A 24,346-nucleotide genomic window follows, 5' to 3' on the forward strand; every position below is an offset into this window, starting at 1 on the left:
ATTAATTAGATCACTGGAGCTAGAGCGGATGTGCAGTGCGAGGTGTTGTGGACCCTTTCAGGGGCCTGTGGTGTGTGAGACTGACTGAGAGAGATGCATACCAGATGTTTGAGTAATGAGGTGGGTTTTACTGGAACGGAACACATTCCCATGGATGTTTGCTGGAATAAATTCTTCCTCGTCTGTCGAGCATGTTCTCCATTCCCATCCCCCAAGAGGGTTTAGATTCGGTTAAGACCTATTTTTCTCCCTCTCCATCTTAATGGTGTAATTTTCATTAAACCCAGAAACCCTTTGTGTGTGCTGAGTGTATCAGTAAACACCATGTGTAGATGTTTGTGTTTCACACTGCGGTCTGTGATTTGTGTGTTTAATTCAGTCCATGGCACTCTTAAATGGTGTTCTGTTCCCTCTCATACGTTGTTTCAGCTCAGACCTAAATTGATTTAGGAGTCAGGTTATGTTTCACATGCAGTGTAAGCACTGTGGTTCTCCCTGTGTTTGGCTGTGGGTGGGTGGGGAGGGGCAGATGAATAGCGGTGGTTGTAGATTCAATGGCTTAGGCTGCTGTCTGCCCCTATGGGCCTGCCTTTGTTTATTTTTGTTAGCAAAGTAAAGTCTGGACACACCTGCATGTGAGCAGGTCTCTGTAGAGAGAAGACACACAAACTGCCTCGGAGCCCGCCAGACAAGAGACAGATTTCATCTCTCAAAGATCTGAAATCGACTCACATGGCAGCTATGGACGGCTGTCGCACCGCAGCTGGCGTCTATGGGGGTGGTATTGAACGGCGCTGGTAGTGAGCATAGTGGGTGGATTTTGATCAGTAGGATGTGACCGGGATGGCCCAAAAAATACATCGACCAAATACACAAAGGTAATTGAAGAACAATAGAAAGGCCATTCTTGCCTGTGGCTGTGTCTGTACTGAAGCGGACCAGAGGGACTGGGCTTGGACTGGGGCTGAGTAAGTGACTGAGTGTGTGTCGGTGGCTCCAGACACCCAGGTGGCCGTTCATCCAGGCCCAGTGGAGGGTGTTTAAGTGTCTCTGCCTCATTGCCTCAGCAGCCCCTCCATGGTTCTCACTGGGGATCTGCCCAATCTACTACTCTGCTGCTGCAGGCTGGCTGCTGTGGGGAAGAGTATATTGAATTCATGTGCGAATGCCTTATGATTCAGCATGTCGCCAACATGTGCCCATATACACTATCTTCAAGTTACTTTCTTGGTTGAGTTGCTGTTAATCAACTACTATAGCTATAAAGCATGTTGATGTGGGTCTATTTTCTGGAGCGGAACAGGAGAGTTCCTCATGTCATTGAGTCATCACCTGATTGTCAGCTTATTTTTATTTTATTTTATTTCACCTTTATTTAACCAGGTAAGCTAGTTGAGAACAAGTTCTCATTTGCAACTGCGACCTGGCCAAGAGAAAGCATAGCAATTTGACACATACAACAACACAGAGTTACACATGGAATAAACCAAACATACAGTCAATAATACAGTAGAAAAATAAGTCTATATACAATGTGAGCAAATGAGATGAGATAAGGGAGGTAAAGGCAAAAAAAGGCCATGGTGGCGAGGTAAATACAATATAGCAAGTAAAACACTGGAATGGTAGATTTGCAGTGGAAGAGTGTGCAAAGTAGAAATAAAGCGAGGGCCAACCTACGAGAGCGTACAGGTCGCAATGGTGGGTAAAATATGGGGCTTTGGTGACAAAACGGATGACACTGTGATAGACTGCATCCAGTTTGTTGAGTGTTGGAGGCTATTTTATAGATGACATCACCGAAGTCGAGGATCGGTAGGATGGTCAGTTTTACGAGGGTATGTTTGGCAGCATGAGTGAAGGATGCTTTGTTGCAATATAGGAAGCCGATTCTAGATTTAATTTTGGATTGGAGATGCTTAATGTGAGTCTGGAAGGAGAGTTTACAGTCTAGTCAGACACCTAGAATATGTGGACAACTACAGATACCTAAGTCAGAGCCGTCCAGAGTAGTAATGCTGGACGGGCAAGCAGGTGCGGGCAGTGATCGGTTGAATATCATGCATTTAGTTTTACTTGCATTTAAGAGCAGTTGGAGGCCACAGAAGGAGAGTTGTATGGCATTGAAGCTTGTCTGGAGGTTAGTTAACACAGTGTCCAAGGGGTGGCCAGAAGTATACAGAATGGTGTCGTCTGAGTAGAGGTGTATCAGAGAATCACCAGCAGCAAGAGCAACATCATTGATGTATACAGTGAAGAGAGAGAGTGAATCCTCGGCCCGAGGATTGAACCCAGTGGCACCCCCATAGAGACTGCCAGAGGTCCGGACAACAGGCCCTCCGATTTGACACACTGAACTCTATCAGAGAAGTAGTTGGTAAACCAGGCGAGGCAATCATTTGAGAAAGGCTGTCGAGTCTGCCAATAAGAATGTGATGATTGACAGAGTCGAAAGCCTTGGCCAGGTCGATGAATACGGCTGTGCAGTAATGTCTGTTATCGATGGCGGTTATGATGTCGTTTAGGACCTTGGGCGTGGCTGAGGTGCACCCATGACCAGCTTCTGAAACCAGATTGCATAGTGGAGAAGGTACGGTGGGATTCAAAATGGTCGGTAATCTGTTTGTTAACTTGGCTTTCGAAGACCTTAGAAAGACAGGGTAGGATAGATATAGGTCTGTAGCAGTTTGGGTCTAGAGTGTCACCCCCTTTGAAGAGGGGGATGACCGGGGCAGCTTTCCAATCTTTGGGAATCTCAGACGATATGAAAGAGAGGTTGAACAGGCTAGTAATAGGGGTTGCAACAATTTCGGCAGATAATTTTTTAGAAAGAGAGGGTCCAGATTGTCTTGCCCGGCTTGTAGGGGTCCAGATTTTGCAGCTCTTTCAGAACATCAGCTATCTGGATTTGGGTGAAGGAGAAATGGTGGGGGCTTTGGCGCGTTGCTGTGGAGGGTGCCGGGAGGTTGACCAGGGTAGGGGTAGCCAGTTGGAAAGCATGGTCAGCCGTAGAGAAATATTTATTGAAATTCTCAATAATTGTGGATTTATCGGTGGTGACAGTGTTTCCTAGCCTCAGAGCAGTGGGCAGCTGGGAGGAGGTGCTCTTATTCTCCATGGACTTTACAGTGTCCCAGAACTTTTTTGAGTACTACAGGATGCAAATTTCTTTTTGAAAAAGCTAGCCTTAGCCTGTGTATATTTGTTCCTAACTTCCCTGAAAAGTTGCATATCACGGGGGCTATTCGATGCTAATGCAGAACGCCACAGGATGTTTTTGTGCTGGTCAAGGGCAGACAGGTCTGGAGTGAACCAAGGACAATATCTATTCCAATCAATATCTATTCCGGAGCATTTGACAGTGATGTCGTTTGGTCGCAGACCCATCACGGATGCAGACAATGAGGCAGTGATCACTGAGATCTTGATTGGAAACAGCAGAGGTGTATTTGGAGGGTGAGTTAGTTAGGATGACATCTATGAGGGTGCCTGTGTTTACGGATTTGGAGTTGTACCTGGTAGGTTCATTGATAATTTGTGTGAGATTGAGGGCATCAAGCTTAGATTGTAGGATGGCCGGGTGTTAAGCATGTCCCAGTTTAGGTCACCTAGTAGCACTAGCTCAAAAGATAGATGGGGGGCAATCAATTCACATATGGTATCGAGGGGGCAGAGGGAGGTCTATATATAGCAAGCGGCAACAGTGAGAGACTTGTTTCTGGAAAGGTGAATTTTTAGAAGTAGAAGCTCGAATTGTTTGGGTAGAGACTTGGATAGTAATACAGAACTCTGCAGGCTATCTTTGCAGTAGATTGCAACACCGCCCCCTTTGGCAGTTCTATCTTGGCAGAAAATGTTATAGTTGACGATGGAGATTTCAGGGTTTTTGGTGGTTTTCCTAAGCCAGGATTCAGACACGGCTAAGACATCCGGGTTGGCAGAGTGTGCTATAAAGCAGTGAGTAAAACAAACTTAGGGAGTAGGCTTCTAATGTTAACATGCATGAAACCAAGGCTTTTACGGTTAAAGAAGTCAACAAATGAGAGCACCTGGGGAGTGGGGCTAGGCACTGCAGGACCTGGATTAACCTCTACATCACCAGAGGAACAGAGAAGTAGGATAAGGGTACGGCTAAATGCTATACGAACTGGCCGTCTAGCACATTCGGAACAGAGAGTAAAAGGAGCAGGTTTCTGGGCACGATAGCATAGATTCAAGGCATAGTGTACAGACTAGAGGTTGACCAATTAATCGGAATGGCCGATTAATCAGGGCCGATTTAAAGTTTTCACAACAATCGGAAATGTGTATTTTTGGACACCGATTTGGCCGATTTAAAATATATTTTTAAAAATGTAAAAAAGAATTACACCTTCGTTTAACTAGGCAAGTCAGTTAAGAACACGTTCTTATTTTCAATGACTGCCTAGGAATGGTGGGTTAACTGCCTTGTTCAGGGGCAGAACAACAGATTTGTACCTTGTCAGCTCAGGGATTCAATCTTGCAACCTTACAGTTAACTAACGTTAGTCCAACGCTCTAACCCCCTGCCTTTCATTGCACTCCACGAGGAGCCTACCTGTTACGCGAATGCAGTAAGAAGCCACGGTAAGTTGCTAGCTAGCATTAAACTTATCTTATAAAAAACAATCAATCAATCATAATCACTAGTTAACTACACATGGTTGTTGATATGACTAGTTTATCTAGCGTGTCCTGCGTTGCATATAATCGATGCGGTGCGCATTTGCGGAAAAAGGACTGACGTTGCTCCAACGTGTACCTAACCATAAACATCAATGCCTTTTTAAAATCAATACACAGAAGTATATATTTTTAAACCTGCATATTTAGCTAAAATAAATCCAGGTTAGCAGGCAATATTAACCAGGTGAAATTGTGTCACTTCTCTTGCGTTCATTGCACGCAGAGTCAGGGTATATGTGATAATAATAAACATTTTGTTTTCGAAATTACAGTTTCCGGATTCGACCATATTAATGACCAAAGGCTCATATTTCTGTGTGTTATTATGTTATAATTAAGTCTATGATTTGATATTTGATAGAGAAGTCTGACTGAGCGATGGTAGGCAGCAGCAGGCTCGTAAGCATTCATTCAAACAGCACTTTTGTGCGTTTTGCCAGCAGCTCTTCACTGTGCTTCAAGCATTGCGCTGTTTATGACTTCAAGCCTATCAACTCCCGAGATTCGGCTGGTGTAACCGATGTGAAATGGCTAGCTAGTTAGCGGGTTGCGCACTAATTGCGTTTCAAACGTCACTCGCTGTGAGACTTGGAGTAGTTGTTCCCCTTGCTCTGCACGGGCCACAGCTTTTGTGGAGCGATGGGTAACGATGCTTCGAGGGTGGCTGTTGTCGATGTGTTCCTCGTTCGAGCCCAGGTAGGAGCGAGGAGAGGGACGGAAGCTATACTGTTACACTGGCAATACTAAAGTGCCTATAAGAACATCCAATAGTCAAAGGTATATGGAATACAAATGGTATAGACAGAAATTGTCCTATAAATACTTTATTAACTACAACCTAAAACCTCTTACCTTGGAATATTGAAGTCTCATGTTAAAAGGAACCACCAGCTTTCATATGTTCTTATGTTCTGAGCAAGGAACTTAAACGTTAGCTTTCTTACATGGCACATATTGCACTTTTACTTTCTTCTCCAACACTTTGTTTTTGCATTATTTAAACCAAATTGAACGTGTTTAATTATTTATTTGAGGCTAAATTTATTTTTATTGATGTATTATATTAGGTTAAAATAAGGGTTCATTCAGTATTGTTGTAATTGTCATTATTACAAATAAATAAAAATGGCCGATTAATCGTTATCGGCTATTTTTGGTCCTCCAGTAATCGGTATCGGCGTTGAAAAATCATAATCGGTCGACCTCTAGTACAGATAAAGGTAAGGTAGGATGTGAGTACATTGAAGGTAAACCTAGGCATTGAGTAATGATGAGATATTTAAACCAGGTGATGTCATCGCATCGCATGTAGGAGGCGGAACAACATGGTTGGTTAAGGAATATTGAGCAGGGCTAGAGGCTCTACAGTGAAACAAGCCAGTAATCACTATCCAGGACAGTAATGAACGAGGCATATTCATATTAGCGAGAGGCATGCGTAGCCAAGTGAACATATGGGTCCAGTGAGTGGTTGGGCTGACTGGGGACACGGCGATTCAGACAGTTAGCAGGCCGATGCTAACTAGCTAACAGTTATTAGGCCGGGGCTAAACAAGCTAGCAGTTTGCAGACCGGGGCTGGCAAGCTAGCAGTTAGCAGACCGGGGCGGGCAAGCTAGCAGTTAGCAAACCAGGGCAGGCAAGCTAGCAGTTAGCAAACCGGGGCGGGCAAGCTAGCAGTTAGCAGACCGGGGCAGGCAAGCTAGCAATTAGCGGTAGAAGTAGAAGAAGGGGTCTGGATATTGTAGCCCAGGAGTGGGCTTCGGTGGTAGCACAGGAGCCCTGGCCGGGCTAGCTTCAGGCTAATTGGTGCTTGCTCCGTGATGGAAACACTAGCCAGGAGTTGTCACCCGGGATTGCGGTTAGCTAGTTGCAAAGATCCAGATTAAAATGTTCAAGAGTTTGCGGCAGGAATCCAGGGATATGGAGAGAAATAGGTCCGTTATGCTCTGGTTTGAGTCACGTTGTTCGAACTGGCGATAGCTTTCCGAGCTAAAGGTTAGCTGATGACCGCTAGCAATGGTTTGCTAACTGATAGCTGGTAGGTGGTTAGTTAGCTGACTAGCTTCAGTTGAGGGATTCCAGATCCAAAGTAAATAGAAATACTTTAAAAAAAGCAGATCCACGCCACATTGGGTGAGGCGGGTTGCAGGAGAGTATTTAGAAGTTGAGATTTAGGAAAATATTTTTAAAAGATATGCGAAGAAAAATATGTAAAAATATATATACAAGGGACACGACAAGACGAAGACAAAGACGTCTGACTGCTACGCCATCTTGGAAATGACTTATGATCAGTACACACACTCAAATGTGGAGATATAGGGTTTAGCACAATCCAGTCTGGCTAAAGATATATGTTCATGTGTTTTCTTTTATCACCTAAAAGTCACATTACTTGTCTTACATTACACATTATAAAATAAATGCTCTTGCTGCTTATGTAATGTAGCCAGGGTTATCCATATCCAAGATGGAGCGCTTTTTGATTCAGTTCCCTGAGCAGCAGTGTATCACTTCAGCCCTGCATAACCTCTCTCCCTTGGCAGTGATGTAACCACACGATCACAACAGCCTGTCAGTGTGTAATATGTCTATCGGCAACGATTAAAAATAACACCTCATTCTCCTCTTCTCTTTCAGTCCTCTGTGCCAAAAACCTGGTGAAGAAAGATTTCTTTCGTAAGTAACCCAGTGAAAGCTGTGTTTCTGATCCTCGACTCCATGTTAAATGGCTTTATAATTTCATAGTCAGGGGGCTTGAGGGCTTTGATGTCTGCAGTGTGAGATATGTATCCCCCGTGAGAAATGTGAAATGTGGGTCAGTTTGAGCTGATAAAAGAGGACCTGCTGCCAGCTGCTAGAGTTCCCTACCAGCAGAACACCATGCTAACACACTTAACCAACCACTACACTACACCAGCAAAGAGGAAAGGGTTAGTAGCCTGTAATGTTACTACTGATATGTTTGTGGGGAGAAAGATGAGCTCACCACATCACAATGATGTAGCTTATTATCAATATTAGTCAATAAAACTACTAATAAAACTAGGACTATTTTATTCCCTTTGTTTCATTCACATTTCATGCATTGAGTCACACAGGTCTGAAATATCTCTTAAGGATCGGACCCTTTTTTTCAATTTCGCCTAAAATTACATACCCAAATCTAACTGCCTGAAGCAAGGATATGCATATTCTTAATACCATTTGAAAGGAAACACTTTGAAGTTTGTGTAAATGTGATATGAATGTAGGAGAATATAAAACATTAGATCTTGTAAAAGATCATCATCCCCACCATCTTTGAAATGCAAGAGAAGGTTCACAATGTCTTTTTCCAGGTTAGGCGCAATTTCAGTGTATGTGCAAATTTTTCGACTGATCCAACGAACCATTGCATTTCTGTTCAAAATGATGTATTAAGTCTGCCCAAATGTGCCTAATTGGGGCAATTCTGTGGAGGTTAAATATGGGATATCAATAAAACTTTATACTGACATTTAAAGCTAGTCCATTTCAGAGTGAAACAGCACAACATTCCAGTGTGTGCTAGGTGTCCATAGTGGCCCCAGTGTTTGGGTGTGTTTGGGTCAGGCTGTCATGGAGAGGGAGTGTGTTAAGGTCCCTGACTCAGGTGGTTTCTCTGGTGCCCATTCCTCCCATTCCAGCACTCAGGGGCTGAGTAAACACTCACTCAGTCAGGGCCTGGGTGGAGAGAACTCTGCCTTGTGTGGCAGCAACTCAGACTTGTCTCTGTGGGATAGTGTGTTTATGTATACGGAGAGATGTATTTCTAAGTGCAGTTTTGTTTTGTTTGTGTGGGCCTGCATGGCATATGTGTGTGTGTGTCCGTGAGCTTGTGTGTCCACCACACCCAGGCTATGTGCAGGTAAATGTCATCCAACAGGTCCCTCAGGTCTGTCTATTAGTGTCAATGTCATGTCCACCCGTATCTCTAGATATCAGTCACTCGGCTCAGGTTCAGTCACACTATCAGATTCACACATCAGCCATTCCTAGACTCTCATAGAATGTTATTCATCCAAAGTAGTTTTCTTCAGATGACCTCTTTTCCCCCTTTCAGAAACCGGATAGTCTCACTTCCATCTGCATAATGAAATCATCAAATAATGATGGAGTGATGCCTGTAACATTTTCTCCTAGTACAGTATGTCCTTGGCCAGGCCAGTGTGCTGAGTGTGTGTGTGTGTGTGTGTGTGTGTGTGTGTGTGTGTGTGTGTGTGTGTGTGTGTGTGTGTGTGTGTGTGTGTGTGTGTGTGTGTGTGTGTGTGTGTGTGTGTGTGTGTGTGTGTGTGTGTGTGTGTGTGTGTGTGTGTGTGTTTGTTTCCCTGTAGGCCTCCCTGATCCCTTTGCCAAAGTGGTGGTGGACGGCTCAGGACAATGTCACTCCACAGACATCGTGAAGAACACCCTTGACCCCAAGTGGAACCAGCACTACGACCTGTGAGTCCCCTCATCACTCAACTAACATAATGGATAGTGCAGAGCTTGCGCTTGACATACCATTCATATAGAAGCAGCTGTGACTAGATGTGAAACTGTGTATCTAACAGAAACCTTACCTTAACCTGCTGATTTAGTAATGAACCAGCATTCTGCTGAACTGCGGCCCCTCTCTAGAACTATCACCAGTGCCCTCTATGCTATATCTACACCAGTGGAGGCTGCTGAGGGTAGGACAGCACATAATAATGGCTGGAACAGCGCGATTGAAATGGCATCAAACACATGGAATTTATGCGTTTGATATATTTGATACCATTCCACTCCAGCCATTACCATGAGCCTGCCCTCCCCAATTAAGGCCCCACCTGTGATCTAAGCATTCCCTCACCCTACTCCAATGTGCCAAGTGGACATCAGGGATGTGTCACACATTGATTCTGCAGGATCTGAATGCCTTACAGTAAGCTGTGTTTATGTCTGTCCTCTCACTTATCTGTAGGCCAGCAATGACAACTCCACTGGGGTAGTTAAAGTGAAAAAGAAAAACATTTAAATAGAACCGTGGGGAGGGAAACTAATCTCAGAAGCCTTTTACCTTTTGGACAGATATGTGCATGTCTTGTTGCACCCATGTCACTTTCCCAAGGACTGCTTGTCTTGTGAAAACAACCTGGAAAAAGAGGGGGGGGAGTGAAAGTTTCCAGTATTTGCCCAGTGTTTATCCAGGCGTCACGCGTAGGTAACAGAAAGAGGAAGCGCATGTCTCCGTTTGTTTGGTTGCTCAGGATACCAGACCCTCTCCCAGACCCTGGCTGTTTAATTAGCTGTTCATGTCCTGTTTGACAGGAGGGAAACACAGCCGTCAGTCAGTCAGTCCCACTGTGGAGGAGAGAGAGTGCTGGACACGGTGATGGATGGGAGGACATCGACCTGTGTGCTGCCAAGACGGAGCCAAACGCACGCACACACACCTCTCCAGTTTTTTTTATCACCTGGAACCTGCCAGGTGCCTTCCCTCTGTGTGTCAGGGTTAAGGATTACTAATCCATGCTAAGGCACATGGACTCTCCTCAGTGTGTGAAGTCTAATTGACTGAGGGTAGCTGAGCACACTCACACATATTCAAATGGTGTCTGAAACACCTGGTGCTCACGCTCAGCAGAGCCAGAAAAGCATTTGCTTAATTGGCACTGAAGCTTTTTTCCATTGGTGTTATGTGCACAGCGTGAGGAAGTGTATGTGCTCATGGCAACATTGACACGTCAGGGCCTCATCAGTGGTGCTGTCAGTGGTCTGACCAACAGACTGGCCTGTGACCGCTGACCCCAGCCAGCATTGTTGCGGAAGTGGCCTGTATGCCAAGGATAGCAGACTGTCTCGTTGGCAAACTGCCTCTCCTCGACTCCTATCCAGCCCAGTTAAAGTATGTGGAGCAGACAGACTGGACTGTAATACAGCTCTGTAGCCCTATTAGAGACAAACCAGGGGACAAACCTATCAGTTTCTTGTTCAGCACGCTTCAAACTACATTTATACTGTCACGCCCTGGCCAGAGAGGCTTTTATTCTCTATTTTGGGTAGGCCAAGGTGGGACAAGGGTGGGCATTCTAGTTTCTTTATTTCTATGTTTTCTGTTTCGATGTTTTGGCCGGGTATGGTTCTCAATCAGGGACAGCTGTCAATCATTGTCTCTGATTGGGAATCATACTTAGGCAGCCTTTTTTCCTTTGTATTTGGTGGGTAGTTATCTTTGTTAGTGGCACTACAGCCCTAGTAAGCTTCATGATCGTTTCTTGTTTTGTTGGCGACATTTACATAAATAAAGGAAAATGTACGCTTACCACGCAGCACCTTGGTCCAGTCATTTCCACGACGACGGGCGTTACATATACTAAGAAGTATAATATCTCAAATAAATTTGTATTTGTCACATGCTTCGTGTGTGTGTGCTTCACTGTGTTAACAACCCTCCAGGCAAGCTTCAATGCCATACAACTCTCCTTCCGTGGCCTCCAATTGCTCTTAAATACAAGTAAAACTAAATGCATGCTCTTCAACCGATCGCTACCTGCACCTACCCGCCTGTCCAACATCACTACTCTGGACGGCTCTGACTTAGAATACGTGGACAACTACAAATACTTAGGTGTCTGGTTAGACTGTAAACTCTCCTTCCAGACCCATATCAAACATCTCCAATCCAAAGTTAAATCTAGAATTGGCTTCCTATTTCGCAACAAAGCATCCTTCACTCATGCTACCAAACATACCCTTGTAAAACTGACCATTCTACCAATCCTCGACTTTGGCGATGTCATTTACAAAATAGCCTCCAATACCCTACTCAACAAATTGGATGCAGTCTATCACAGTGCAATCCGTTTTGTCACCAAAGCCCCATATACTACCCACCATTGCGACCTGTACGCTCTCGTTGGCTGGCCCTCGCTTCATACTCGTCGCCAAACCCACTGGCTCCATGTCATCTACAAGACCCTGCTAGGTAAAGTCCCCCCTTATCTCAGCTCGCTGGTCACCATAGCATCTCCCACCTGTAGCACACGCTCCAGCAGGTATATCTCTCTAGTCACCCCCAAAACCAATTCTTTCTTTGGCCGCCTCTCTTTCCAGTTCTCTGCTGCCAATGACTGGAACGAACTACAAAAATCTCTGAAACTGGAAACACTTATCTCCCTCACTAGCTTTAAGCACCAACTGTCAGAGCAGCTCACAGATTACTGCACCTGTACATAGCCCACCTATAATTTAGCCCAAACAACTACCTCTTTCCCAACTGTATTTCATTTATTTATTTATTTTGCTCCTTTGCACCCCATTATTTTTATTTCTACTTTGCACTCTTGCATTCTTCCATTGCAAAACTACCATTCCAGTGTTTTACTTGCTATATTGTATTTACCTTGCCACCATGGCCTTTTTTGCCTTTACCTCCCTTCTCACCTCATTTGCTCACATTGTATATAGACTTGTTTATACTGTATTATTGACTGTATGTTTGTTTTACTCCATGTGTAACTCTGTGTCGTTGTATCTGTCGAACTGCTTTGCTTTATCTTGGCCAGGTCGCAATTGTAAATGAGAACTTGTTCTCAACTTGCCTACCTGGTTAAATAAAGGTAAAAATAAAATGCTTAGAAAGCAACAGGTGTAGACTAACAGTGAAATGCTTACTTACGGGCCCTTCCCAACAACGCAGAGAGAAAGAAAGTAGAAAAATAATAGATAAATAATAATAAACACGTAATAATAAATACACAATGCGTAACGATAACTTGGCTATATACATTGGGTACCAGTACCAAGTCGTTGTGCAGGGGTACGAAGTATTTGAGGTAGATATGTACATAGGTATACAGTGACTAGGCAACAGGATAGATAATAAACAGTAACAGCAGCGTAAGTGATGAGTCAAAAGAGTTAGTGCAAAAAGGCTCAATGCAGGTAGTCTAGGTTAGTTGGTTAACTATTTGTGTTGGGGGTAGAAGCTGTTCAGGGTCATGTTGGTTCCAGACTTTGTTCATCGGTACCGCTTGCCATGCAGTAGCAGAGAGTCTATGACTTGGGCGACTGGAGTCTTTGACAATTTTGAAGGCCTGCCCGTGACTGGCAACTGCTTGGCATCCGACCGCAATGTGCTGCAGGGGGTAGTGCGAACGGCCCACTACATCACTGGGGCCAAGTTCCCTGGCGTCCAGGTCCTGGATGGCGCCTTGCAGTCAGATGCCAAGCGGTGGTGCAGCTGTATAATTGTTGAGGATCTGAGGGCCCATGCCAAATCTTTTCAGCCTCCTGAGTGGGAAGAGATGTTGTCGTGCCTTCACGACTGTGTTGGTGTGTGTAGACTAGAGGTCGACCGATTAATCGCAATGGCCGATTTAATTAGGGCCGATTTCAAGTTTTCATAACAATCAGAAATCGGTATTTTGGGGTGCCGATTTGCCAATTTTTTTTATTTATTGTTGTATATTTTTTTGACCTTTTATTTAACTAGGCAAGTTAGTTAAGAACACATTCTTATTTTCAATGACGGCCTAGGAACGGTGGTTTAACTGCCTCGTTCAGGGGCAGAACGACAGAATTTCACCTTGTCGGCTCGGGGATCCAATCTTGCAGCCTTACAGTTAACTAGTTCAACGCAATAACGACCTGCCTCTCTCTCGTTTCACTCCACAAGGAGACTGCCTGTTACTGCGAATGCAGTAAGCCAAGGTAAGTTGCTAGCTAGCATTAAACTTATCTTATAAAAAACAATCAATCATAATCACTAGTAAACTACACATGGTTGATGATATTACTAGATATTATCTAGCGTGTCCTGCGTTGCATATAATCTGACTGAGCATGCAAGCATACAAGTATCGTAAGTATCTGACTGAGCGGTGGTAGGCAGAAGCAGGCGCGGCGCGTAAACATTCATTCAAACAGCACTTCCGTGCGTATTGCCAGCAGCTCTTCGTTGTGCGTCAAGCATTGCGCTGTTTATGACTTCAAGCCTATCAACTCCTGCGATGAGGCTTGTGTAACCAAAGTGAAATGGCTAGCTAGTTAGCGCGTGCTAATTGTCGCTGTGTTGCTGGTTCGAGCCCAGTGAGGAGCGAGGAGAGGGACGGAAGCTATACTGTTACACTGGCAATACTAAAGTGCCGATAAGAACATCCAATAGTCAAAGGTTAATGATATACAAATGGTATAGAGAGAAATAGTCCTATCATTCCTATAATAACTACAACCTAAAACTTCTTACCTGGGAATATTGAAGACTCATGTTAAAAGGAACCACCAGCTTTCATATGTTCACATGTTCTGAGCAAGGAACTGAAACGTTAGCTTTCTTACATAGCACATATTGCACTTTTACTTTCTTCTCCAACACTTTGTTTTTGCATTATTTAAACCAAATTGAACATGTTTCATTATTTACTTGAGGCTAAATTGATTTTATTGATGTATTATATTAAGTTAAAATAAGTGTTAATTCAATATTGTTGTAATTGTCATTATTACAAATAAAAAAAAATGTTAAATTGTCCGATTAATCAGTATCGGCTTTTCGGTCCTCCAATAATCGGTATCGGCGTTGAAAAATCTTAATCGGTCGACCTCTAGTGTAGACCATGATAATTTCACCACTCCACTACAGTCCCGTGGATGTGGATGGGGCATGTACAGGAGGGGACTAAGCACGCACCTCGTGTTGAAGGTCAGCGTGGTAGATGTGTTGTTGCCTACCCCCACCACCTGGGGGTGGCCCGTCGGGAAGTCCAGGATCCAGTTGCAAAGGGAGGTGTTCAGTACCAGGGTCCTTAGCTTAGTAATAAACTTGGAGGGCACTATGGTGTTAAATGCTGAGCTATAGTCAATGAACTGTATGCATGGTTCAGTGTTGCTTGCCTCGAAGCGAGCATAGAAGGCATTTATCTCGTCTGGAAAGGCTCACGTCACTAGGCAGCTCGTGGCTGGGTTTCCCTTTGTACCCCGTGATAGTTTGCAAGCCCTGCCGCATCCAACGAGCATCAGAGCCGTTGTAGTAGGATTCAATCTGTCTTGTATTGGCAAATGTCCTGTTTAATGGCACGTTGGAGGTTGTAGCAGAATTTCTTATAAGCGTCCGGAATACTGTCCTGCTCATTGAAACCGGCAGCTCTAGCATTTTATTGGATGAATCGCATAGCATATTACAGCCTGTGCTAGCAAAACAGTGCTGTAGCTTAGCAGCTGCTTCGTCAGACCACTTCCGTATTGTGCACGTCACTGATATATATAATTAATCTCCTATAACTTCATAGATACAAATATTGGGATGAAAGGACACGTGCACAATGTTGTGGTCCCATAGCCTGGCCCAGGCCCTTGTCCCTCTCTGTCCCATCTCTGCTGCTATGGGGACTGGGGGAACAGGTGGCGGTAGTGTCCCCAGGGCCCAGCTGGTCCTATCCTGCCTGCTGAGGAAGTGTGACAGCCTGGCCTGCCTAGCACCAACTGCCATACAATATGCCATATACTGTACCTCAACCAACCAGAGACATAACATAGAGATGGCCTAAGAGGAGAAACTCTTATCTTATTACAAGTAATCATATTATCTGAGAGTTTGGTATGTTTGGAATGTGTATAGTGTATATAAACATACTGTATCTTGTTTTGAAAAGCTTAATCCAATGTCTAGTCTACTGCCCTTATTATTTGATACAATAATCATATCCAGATCTGTGTTGGATGTAATAATTCCCCCCTACAAATCTGTCCTGCATTCTAATGCTCTCAGATAGCACCCCAGACAGGCATTTGGCTTCCACTCAAAATGTCCAGACATCTTACTCACAGCCGCATTGTTTCACATCCCTTTAGTTTCTGTAAGCAGCATGGTAATTATAGTGGGATGCAGTCTGCTAACTGTATGGATGATTAGTTTTACACTGAGGAAGGGAACTGGGCTGAACAGATGTGCCACGTCAGGTTCACGTAGTGTGAGTTTAATACCCAGGCCTCGACTGACACACACAGAGTGATAACAGAGGCAGTCAGGGAGTAATGTCATGGTTCAACTGTTCACTCTCTCCTTCTTTTCCTCACTTACACTATCCCTCTTTCAGCCTCTCCTCTCTGTCTCTTTCATTTCCCTCTCCCTCTGGGTGATTTTGGGTCGAAGGGCTGTCTTTGGATGATTTATGACTCACAGGATTTGTCTGTGTTCGTCCGTCTCGTACCCAGACTCTCGGGGTCGGGAGTCGCACATTCACAGACGTCGGGCGGAAAATCCCTCTGACACCTGACTGTGTTCTTGTGGGGACGCAGCCCGCGGTGACAGGCAGCCCCGAGCGGATGTGTGCCTCCCCAGCGGGGACATCCAGGCAAAGACTGGCCTTTTGGAACAGTGCATTCACACAGGCTTTAGTAACATCTACAGTACATTGGATGTGACTGGTCTCTCTCTTCTCTCCTCAGATATATTGGCAAGTCTGACTCCATCACCATCAGTGTGTGGAACCACAAGAAGATCCATAAGAAGCAGGGGGCTGGCTTCCTGGGCTGTGTACGCCTTCTATCCAACGCCATCAACCGCCTCAAAGACACCGGCTGTAAGGACTACCTGATTGAATTAGTGTGCGTGTGTGTGTGTATTTAATGCTGTGAGGTAATGTCTGTCTAGTTAAAAATTGTCTGTCCCACAAACGGAGTCACAGGCTAGCGGAGTCACAGGCTAGCGGAGTCACAGGCTAGCGGAGTCACAGGCTAGCGGAGTCACAGGTTAGCGGAGTCACAGGCTAGCAGAGTCACAGGCTAGCGGAGTCACAGGCTAATAATCCCCTTCTCCTGTCACAGTGACACATTGAGCTGTACCCTCACAAATGCGCACACTCTCTCCCTATTCCTGACAGGGCACAGACCAGGTTGTGAGAGGGGTCACATTCTGCAGTGCCAGAAATAGGGAAAAGACAATCAGCATCAGCCCACAATCACTGTGAACGTGTCCTGTCAGAAGCAAATGGCTAAATGAGATTGAGGCTTGGTGCTCCAAGCCAATGCAGCAGTAGCAGCCAGGCAGGGACCCAGTGATGGCTTTACCAAAGGGCCTCCCCCTCACACTATGTGTATACTATGCTGATAGGCCTGCTACAGTCTTGTAGACAGAAAAAGGACAAAATCCCACTGCTTTTCATAGAAGCCCCTGACACTTGTTTTCCTGGAAAACCTGAACCCTGTGCCTCAGCTGTGAGTAGTTTGCTTCTGCATTTCCTCTCATTCCCCCCTCCTCACACCCTCCACACATGCGCCACAGTGACTAACCTCCGTTTATCTCGGTTGGCAAATCTAGACAACCGGTCATTTTACTCAGACATGCATAATTGTACAGCTATTTAAATGTAAGCATAGATTTGTTATGTCCCTCGATTGTGGTCTTATTCAAGTGTATGTTTGTCATTCTTTCGCTTGTGCTTTTTGCAGCTGTTCCACTGTGTCCTGTCCACAGGCGTTTTAGGGGGCTTTGGGTTTGTGTGTGCACGCTCATTGCCCCAGTCTTGTAATGGTTTGACCGACCATGTTTTGGTCCCTGTTTAGTCTAGACGCACATCCTGAGCTGATCTGCATGACACTCAGACAACAGTGAACAGATAGTGGCATTTCTCATGTCTGCAGGCAACGTGGTATTCCTGACATTTCTTTGGTCCTTTTTTTTGCTTTGTTTTTCAGCCTGGGCTGAGAACGTAGACAAAGAGTTTCCAGACATTGGCAGGGGTTCATGTCCATGTTCAGTCTGGGTGGAATAGTGCCGGCTTTGTGCAGAGATTTGTCAAATGTTTGACCTCTGTAGTGAACTGCAGGCTGCTCGGTACCGATGCTCAGTGATTTTTTTACGGTCCATGGCCACTCTACAGACCATCTGTTCCAGTACATATCCCATACCCAGCCTCCAAGGGAGGGGGAGAGGAACAGTAGATATCCCATACCCAGCCTCCAAAGGAGGGGGAGAGGAACAGTAGATATCCCATACCCAGCCTCCAAAGGAGGGGGAGAGGAACAGTAGATATCCCATACCCAGCCTCCAAGGGAGGGGGAGAGGAACAGTAGATATCCCATACCCAGCCTCCAAGGGAGGGGGGAGAGGAACAGTACATATCCCATACCCAGCCTCCAAGGGAGGAGGAGAGGAACAGTAGATATCCCATACCCAGCCTCCAAGGGAGGGGGGGAGAGGAACAGTACATGTCCCATACCCAGCCTCCAAGGGAGGGGGGAGAGGAACAGTACATATCCCATACCCAGCCTCCAAGGGAGGAGGAGAGGAACAGTAGATATCCCATACCCAGCCTCCAAGGGAGGGGGGAGAGGAACAGTACATGTCCCATACCCAGCCTCCAAGGGAGGGGGGAGAGGAACAGTACATATCCCATACCCAGCCTCCAAGGGAGGGGGGGGGGGGGGGGGGACAGTACATATCCCATACCCAGCCTCCAAGGGAGGGGGGGAGAGGAACAGTACATATCCCATACCCAGCCTCCAAGGGAGGGGGGGGGGGGAACAGTACATATCCCATACCCAGCCTCCAAGGGAGGGGGGAGAGGAACAGTACATATCCCATACCCAGCCTCCAAGGGAGGGGGGAGAGGAACAGTACATATCCCATACCCAGCCTCCAAGGGAGGGGGAGAGGAATTCACTGTGGGTGATGTAAATGATACAGAGCAAAGGGACTTGTCTGCGGGGACAAAAACCCTCCCAACAAATGCTATTTTACATGTCTCTCAAGACAGTGATCGATCCCCCTTTCCTCTCTCTTCTCTCTTCTTCCCTCTCCTCCTTCCCCTCTCTCCCCCCGCTCTCCTCCTTCCCCTCTCTCCCCCCGCTCTCCTCCTTCCCCACTCTCCTCCACAGATCAGAGATTGGACATGAACAAGCTGGGCCTCAATGACAGTGACACAGTGAGGGGTCAGATAGTGGGTAAGTACAGCGGTGACCAGCAGGCCACACAGACTTTCACCACACACTTATGTACATTCACGTAACACTGTTATGTACCTGAAGTGTTATCCCTCCATTATTAGAACCTCAGGCTAACCACAGTTGTTTTTATAATGCTGATAAGACCTCACTAGACCACCACGCATAGAAATAGAACTAGGAAAGAGAACAAGAAACCCTCCCAACACCATGTAGGCTCCCTCCAGCAACCAGAGCCTGCTGGGTGACTTATTTTCCCAGTGATTCGTTGGTGTGTAAAGCATTGAGCGCTGGCCCTGAGCGTGCCGTGCCTCTGACACCAGGCTTGATGAGCGCCTCCCTCTGACTCCAGACGGCCCGCACTTCCATCTGCACCACAGGGCCTGGTGACAGACAGTCACAGCACCACTGACCCACCAACATGGGCACTGAACAGGCAGGGTTAGCTAGCTACAGTAGACATAGAGTCTAGCATTGATACGTGCCCTCCACTCACTTCTTCGGTCCTTTCCAGAACTGGGATTCGGGACTGGTCAGGCCACTGTCAGAGTGCAGACGGCTGGTACTTCTACTTCCAGACACAATCATCTTGTCACGCACAAGAGGATTTGACCATGTGATCCTCTTAAAAATTGATTCCTCATTTAGCCCTAAATAACATCATTACAGTATTGCATTACAGCAATTCACAGTTTTAAAATAGTTCCGTTTTAATCTCTGGTATGAGAGGACATGAACATGAACAGAGTGAGATTCTACCACCCAGTCATTCTCCTATGTGTATCTGAATGTGTCTGTGTGTCCAAAGTGAGCCTGCAGTCCAGAGACAGGATAGGCACAGGAGGCCCAGTGGTGGACTGCAGCCGTCTGTTTGACAATGACCTGCCAGACGGGTGAGTACCATACCCACCAACACACCACAACTCCATTTAACATTTGTCCGTACTGGACAGTGGACCCACTATCACCACATCATACCCTCACAACAGGGCCAGTCTGAGCCTATCATAACCACACTGCCCCACAACCAAAAGTGTTCCAGACAGCATGTGGTGTGGTGTCCCAGACTCCAATCTAAGTAGCCAGAGGCTCTGCTGTTCAGACACTTCACCAGCTTAGCACGACTGACCTCAGCACTGAGCCAATGATGTTGGCTGGGGTTAGGGAGTCTAGTCTGGGGTTGGTGTGTGCCAGAGGAATTGGGTGAGCAGATGGGAGACTGCGTCCTATTAGCTAGCAAGAAGCTCTGTGGGGAATATCTGGGTCATGTTTAGTAGGGGGGGAATGTTTTGAAACAGAGTGAAACAGAAGGTACTACCTGAACTTGGTTGCCCTCAATGTCCACTCACTGCTTTGTACGTGTGTGTGTTTGTATCTACTGCATCCAGCTGGGAGGAGCGGAGGACTGCGTCTGGCCGAATCCAGTACTTGAACCACATCACACGCACCACACAGTGGGAGAGGCCTACAAGGTGAGTCAGCCTGGCCTCAAAGTCTTGATGTAACTTAATAAATGTAAATCTGTGACACTCAAATTAGTATGATATGTTTGGTATGATGACATAAGACATAAGGTTACTGAAGCCAAAACACTGAAGGAGGGAGGTTGGTCGGGTAGGATGGGTGGGCGTATATAGCGAATGTCTAGCAACCCGAACTTTAGCATTTTTGCTAATTAGTAACTACTTAGCATATTAGCTCATCCTAACCTTAATTCTTAACTCCTAGCCTAGCTAACATTAGCCGCCTAGCTTAACATATCATACCTATTGAAAATTCTTAACATATTGTACAAATTGCAATTTGTAACATCATACGAATTGTTATTCGTAACATATACTAAATGGAGGGAGACCAGTTTACGTTTACTATGTTATGTCTGTCCCTGAGTCCAGGCTGAGTGAGTACACAGTCTTACCCAATACCCAGCCTCAAACCCATGGCATGAGGCATGAGTCCCCAAGACCTAGACAGCATTGAATTTGTATTAGGAGACACTGCAGACTATTGAATGGGGCCCTAAGACTCTTGTTGCTCCACAGTCTCTCTCTCTCTTTGCTCCCTTATCAGCTCCCTTCCTGTTACTCTGCTCTGCTCTAGACTGGCCTCAGGCCCCTCACTCAATACTGCTCTGTATGTGTGTGTGTGCCTGTGTCTGTCTCTGCCTCACTGACCTGATGATGCTTAAGAAAGCAGGAGCAAGCCAATGTCTAGCCCTAGCATCTAAGCGTATTACAAGCACAGCTAGATATGAAATATGAATAGACATGGGCCTGATTTGAACAAAACTACCATGAAGGATATATTATAACCCACCCTCCCTGTCTGACTGTGATCTCCTCCTGTTCCCTGTCTCTCCCAGGCCTGCATCGGAGTACTCCAGCCCGGGCCGGCCTCTCAGCTGCATCGTGGATGAGAACACGCCCATCCTGAGCACCAACGGGGCCACGCCCACCATTCCATGTGTCCCGTCCAGCGACCAGCGGGCCCAGGAGAGACGCGTCCGCTCCCAGAGACACAGGAACTACATGAGCAGGACACACCTCCACACACCCCCAGATCTGCCCGAGGGATACGGTTAGTGGAAAGAGGATTCTAACACACAATATAGACACACCGGACATACACCAACATACACACAATCACACTATAGGACGACCACTTCGGTTCCCACAGCCAGACTAGACTGGAGCATTCTGTATTATGAACATCCTCTATGAAAGTCGTCTCCTTCTGTTTTAAGACCGGTGTCGTCATTGCAATGCCTCAGTGTTAACTGCCTCCCTCCTCCTCTCTTCAGCCCAACGCTCAGCTGAATCATCCTGCTAATATGTGTCCCTATTCAGTCCCAACAGCACAGCCACCATGACTCTGCAGCGCAGCATAAGCAGCCTGACAGGCCCCATTTTAAAGAACTAATTGAATCGATCTAGCAGTTAAAGTCTGGCGGCAGCCGCTCACTCCTCCCTCTCCTCTCTCCTTCCTCACATGCAGCCCATGGGCGGCTGCTTGATATTCAGACACTGTAGTCTTGCTGAGGATTTAGGAGTGCTGGCAAGAGGAGTACATGACAGCAGCCCAGCCCAGCTCTACAAGATTAGGAGGGTGCTGTCTCTTTTTGGTCCAGCTCCTCTGAACCGCTGTCAGCAGCCCCATTGGCGGGCCAAGAAGTGTCACTCTGTGTCGAATGCATTGGGTGCATCGGTGCTCGGCAGGGTGAGGGGGGGGAGTTATGTACACGTATGTTAGAGAGGCAGGGTGAGGGGGGGAGTTATGTACACGTATGTTAGAGAGGCAGGGTGAGGGGGGGGGTTATGTACACGTATGTTAGAGAGGCAGGGCGGTGGATCCTAAGGAATGCCAGAGAAGAGCTTCCAAGCTCATGGAAATATCTCTGTCAAGCTGTGATGAATGAGCTCACCAACACAGACTACCATCTTCTCCCCCCGTCAGCCCCGCAACTGGGATCCAAACTGACTCAATCCCTGCTTTTATCTCCATCTGTGTGATCTCTGTTACTCTTCCACACGCTCGGATCAAGATACGCACACGCACATTGACGCACCAATAACAATCCTCACGGTGGAACAAATGTATAACTAACAGCTTTATTTTCCTTATCATCCACTCACATCTCTCACTCATCTCTCACTCATCTCTCACTGATCTCCCACTCATCTCTCATTCATCCCTCTCTCTCACTCATCTCTCATGTGTGTACTTGTCTGTAACCATTGCTCTGTACCTCTTATACCTGTATGAGTAGCCATGCTATTGTTCCCGCCTTACAGAGCAGAGGACCACGCAGCAGGGCCAGGTCTACTTCCTCCACACCCAGACAGGAGTCAGCACATGGCACGACCCTCGAGTGCCCAGGTATACCCACCACCACTGTCTGAACACACAGTGCCCAGGTATACCCACCACCACTGTCTGAACACACAGTGCCCATGTATACCCACCACTACTGTCTGAACACACAGTGCCCAGGTATACCCACCACCACTGTCTGAACACACAGTGCCCATGTATACCCACCACTACTGTCTGAACACACAGTGCCCATGTATACCCACCACTACTGTCTGAACACACAGTGCCCAGGTATACCCAGCACCACTGTCTGAACACACAGTGCCCAGGTATACCCACCACCACTGTCTGAACACACAGTGCCCATGTATACCCACCACTACTGTCTGAACACACAGTGCCCAGGTATACCCACCACCACTGTCTGAACACACAGTGCCCAGGTATACCCACCACCACTGTCTGAACACACAGTGCCCATGTATACCCACCACTACTGTCTGAACACACAGTGCCCAGGTATACCCAGCACCACTGTCTGAACACACAGTGCCCATGTATACCCACCACTACTGTCTGAACACACAGTGCCCATGTATACCCACCACTACTGTCTGAACACACAGTGCCCAGGTATACCCAGCACCACTGTCTGAACACACAGTGCCCATGTATACCCACCACTACTGTCTGAACACACAGTGCCCATGTATACCCACCACTACTGTCTGAACACACAGTGCCCAGGTATACCCAGCACCACTGTCTGAACACACAGTGCCCATGTATACCCAGCACCACTTCTGAACACATACATACTCTGTACACTATACCCAGTACACTCATTAAGTATTTCCAACACAAATGATTTGAGGCTGATGACAAAAACATGATGATCTGGGATGCTGTAATGTAGTTTCATGCAGGTTTGGGTGAGGCTGTTGATATACACCATCACCTACCCCCACCTATGTTTCTTTCATGGGATGGACAATCAGTGGCTAGCTCTCCTCAGGCTTGTCCGGACCCTTCTATAAATATGCTGCTGGTTACATGCTGACAAGCTACGATTAGAGGGCTGGTGTCACAGTCCTTTGTCGCTCAGTTGGTAGAGCATGGTGCTTGCAATGGCAGGATAGTGGGTTCGATTCCCGGGACCACCCGTATGTGAAATGTATACACTCATGACTTTAAGCCGCTTTGGATAAAAGAGTCCACTAAATGGCATGTAAATGTAAACCACAGGGATCTGAGAGGATTCACAGCAGACACCTCTGGCATGCCCTCTGCCTCCATGCTCTCAGCACACAGCCTTCAGCCCTACTGTACATGTGGCTCCGAGACGCCACTCACTCAGGCATGTGTGTTTCATGGATTACCACAGGCCCAGAGGAGAACACACATCAACACGTAAGTCTACTGGGAATAGAGTCAATAGAAAGAAAGTCAGTGATTGAAAAATACCTAGACGTTGCCGTTCTCTTGCCCCCGTGGAAATACGTGTGATAGATGCCGTTTTTCTTGCCCCCGTGGAAATACGTGTGATAGATGCCGTTCTCTTTCCCCCATGGAAATACGTGTGATAGATGCTGTTTTTCTTGCCCCCGTGGAAATACGTGTGATAGATGCCGTTCTCTTGCCCCCGTGGAAATACGTGTGATAGTTGCCGTTCTCTTGCCCCCGTGGAAATACGTGTGATAGATGCCGTTCTCTTGCCCCCGTGGAAATACGTGTGATAGATGCCGTTTTCTTGCCCCCGTGGAAATACGTGTGATAGATGCCGTTCTCTTGCCCCCGTGGAAATACGTGTGATAGATGCCGTTGTCTTGCCCTCGTGGAAATACGTGTGATAGATGCCGTTCTCTTGCCCCCGTAGAAATACGTGTGATAGATTG

The 24,346-nt window shown here is 46.5% G+C and overlaps 1 protein-coding gene across 2 annotated transcripts in view; it reads left to right on the top strand.

The window, feature by feature from the left end:
* LOC110538510 (E3 ubiquitin-protein ligase SMURF2) overlaps positions 1 to 24,346 on the top strand; it is a 68,038-nt gene that overhangs the window by 30,254 nt on the left and 13,438 nt on the right. Inside the window, exons 2-10 of one of the 2 annotated variants that reach the window (XM_021625373.2) lie at positions 7,350 to 7,388; positions 9,065 to 9,173; positions 16,143 to 16,276; positions 18,573 to 18,638; positions 19,447 to 19,531; positions 20,027 to 20,110; positions 21,001 to 21,215; positions 22,430 to 22,514; positions 23,697 to 23,861. In XM_021625373.2, coding sequence (XP_021481048.1) covers positions 7,350 to 7,388; positions 9,065 to 9,173; positions 16,143 to 16,276; positions 18,573 to 18,638; positions 19,447 to 19,531; positions 20,027 to 20,110; positions 21,001 to 21,215; positions 22,430 to 22,514; positions 23,697 to 23,861 — 982 coding nt within the window. The remainder of the gene's footprint in view (positions 1 to 7,349; positions 7,389 to 9,064; positions 9,174 to 16,142; positions 16,277 to 18,572; positions 18,639 to 19,446; positions 19,532 to 20,026; positions 20,111 to 21,000; positions 21,216 to 22,429; positions 22,515 to 23,696; positions 23,862 to 24,346) is intronic. The other variant, XM_021625374.2, reaches the window with a different exon arrangement.

Source organism: Oncorhynchus mykiss, chromosome 12 (assembly GCF_013265735.2).
Source record: "Oncorhynchus mykiss isolate Arlee chromosome 12, USDA_OmykA_1.1, whole genome shotgun sequence".
Classification (NCBI taxonomy): Eukaryota; Metazoa; Chordata; class Actinopteri; order Salmoniformes; family Salmonidae; genus Oncorhynchus; species Oncorhynchus mykiss.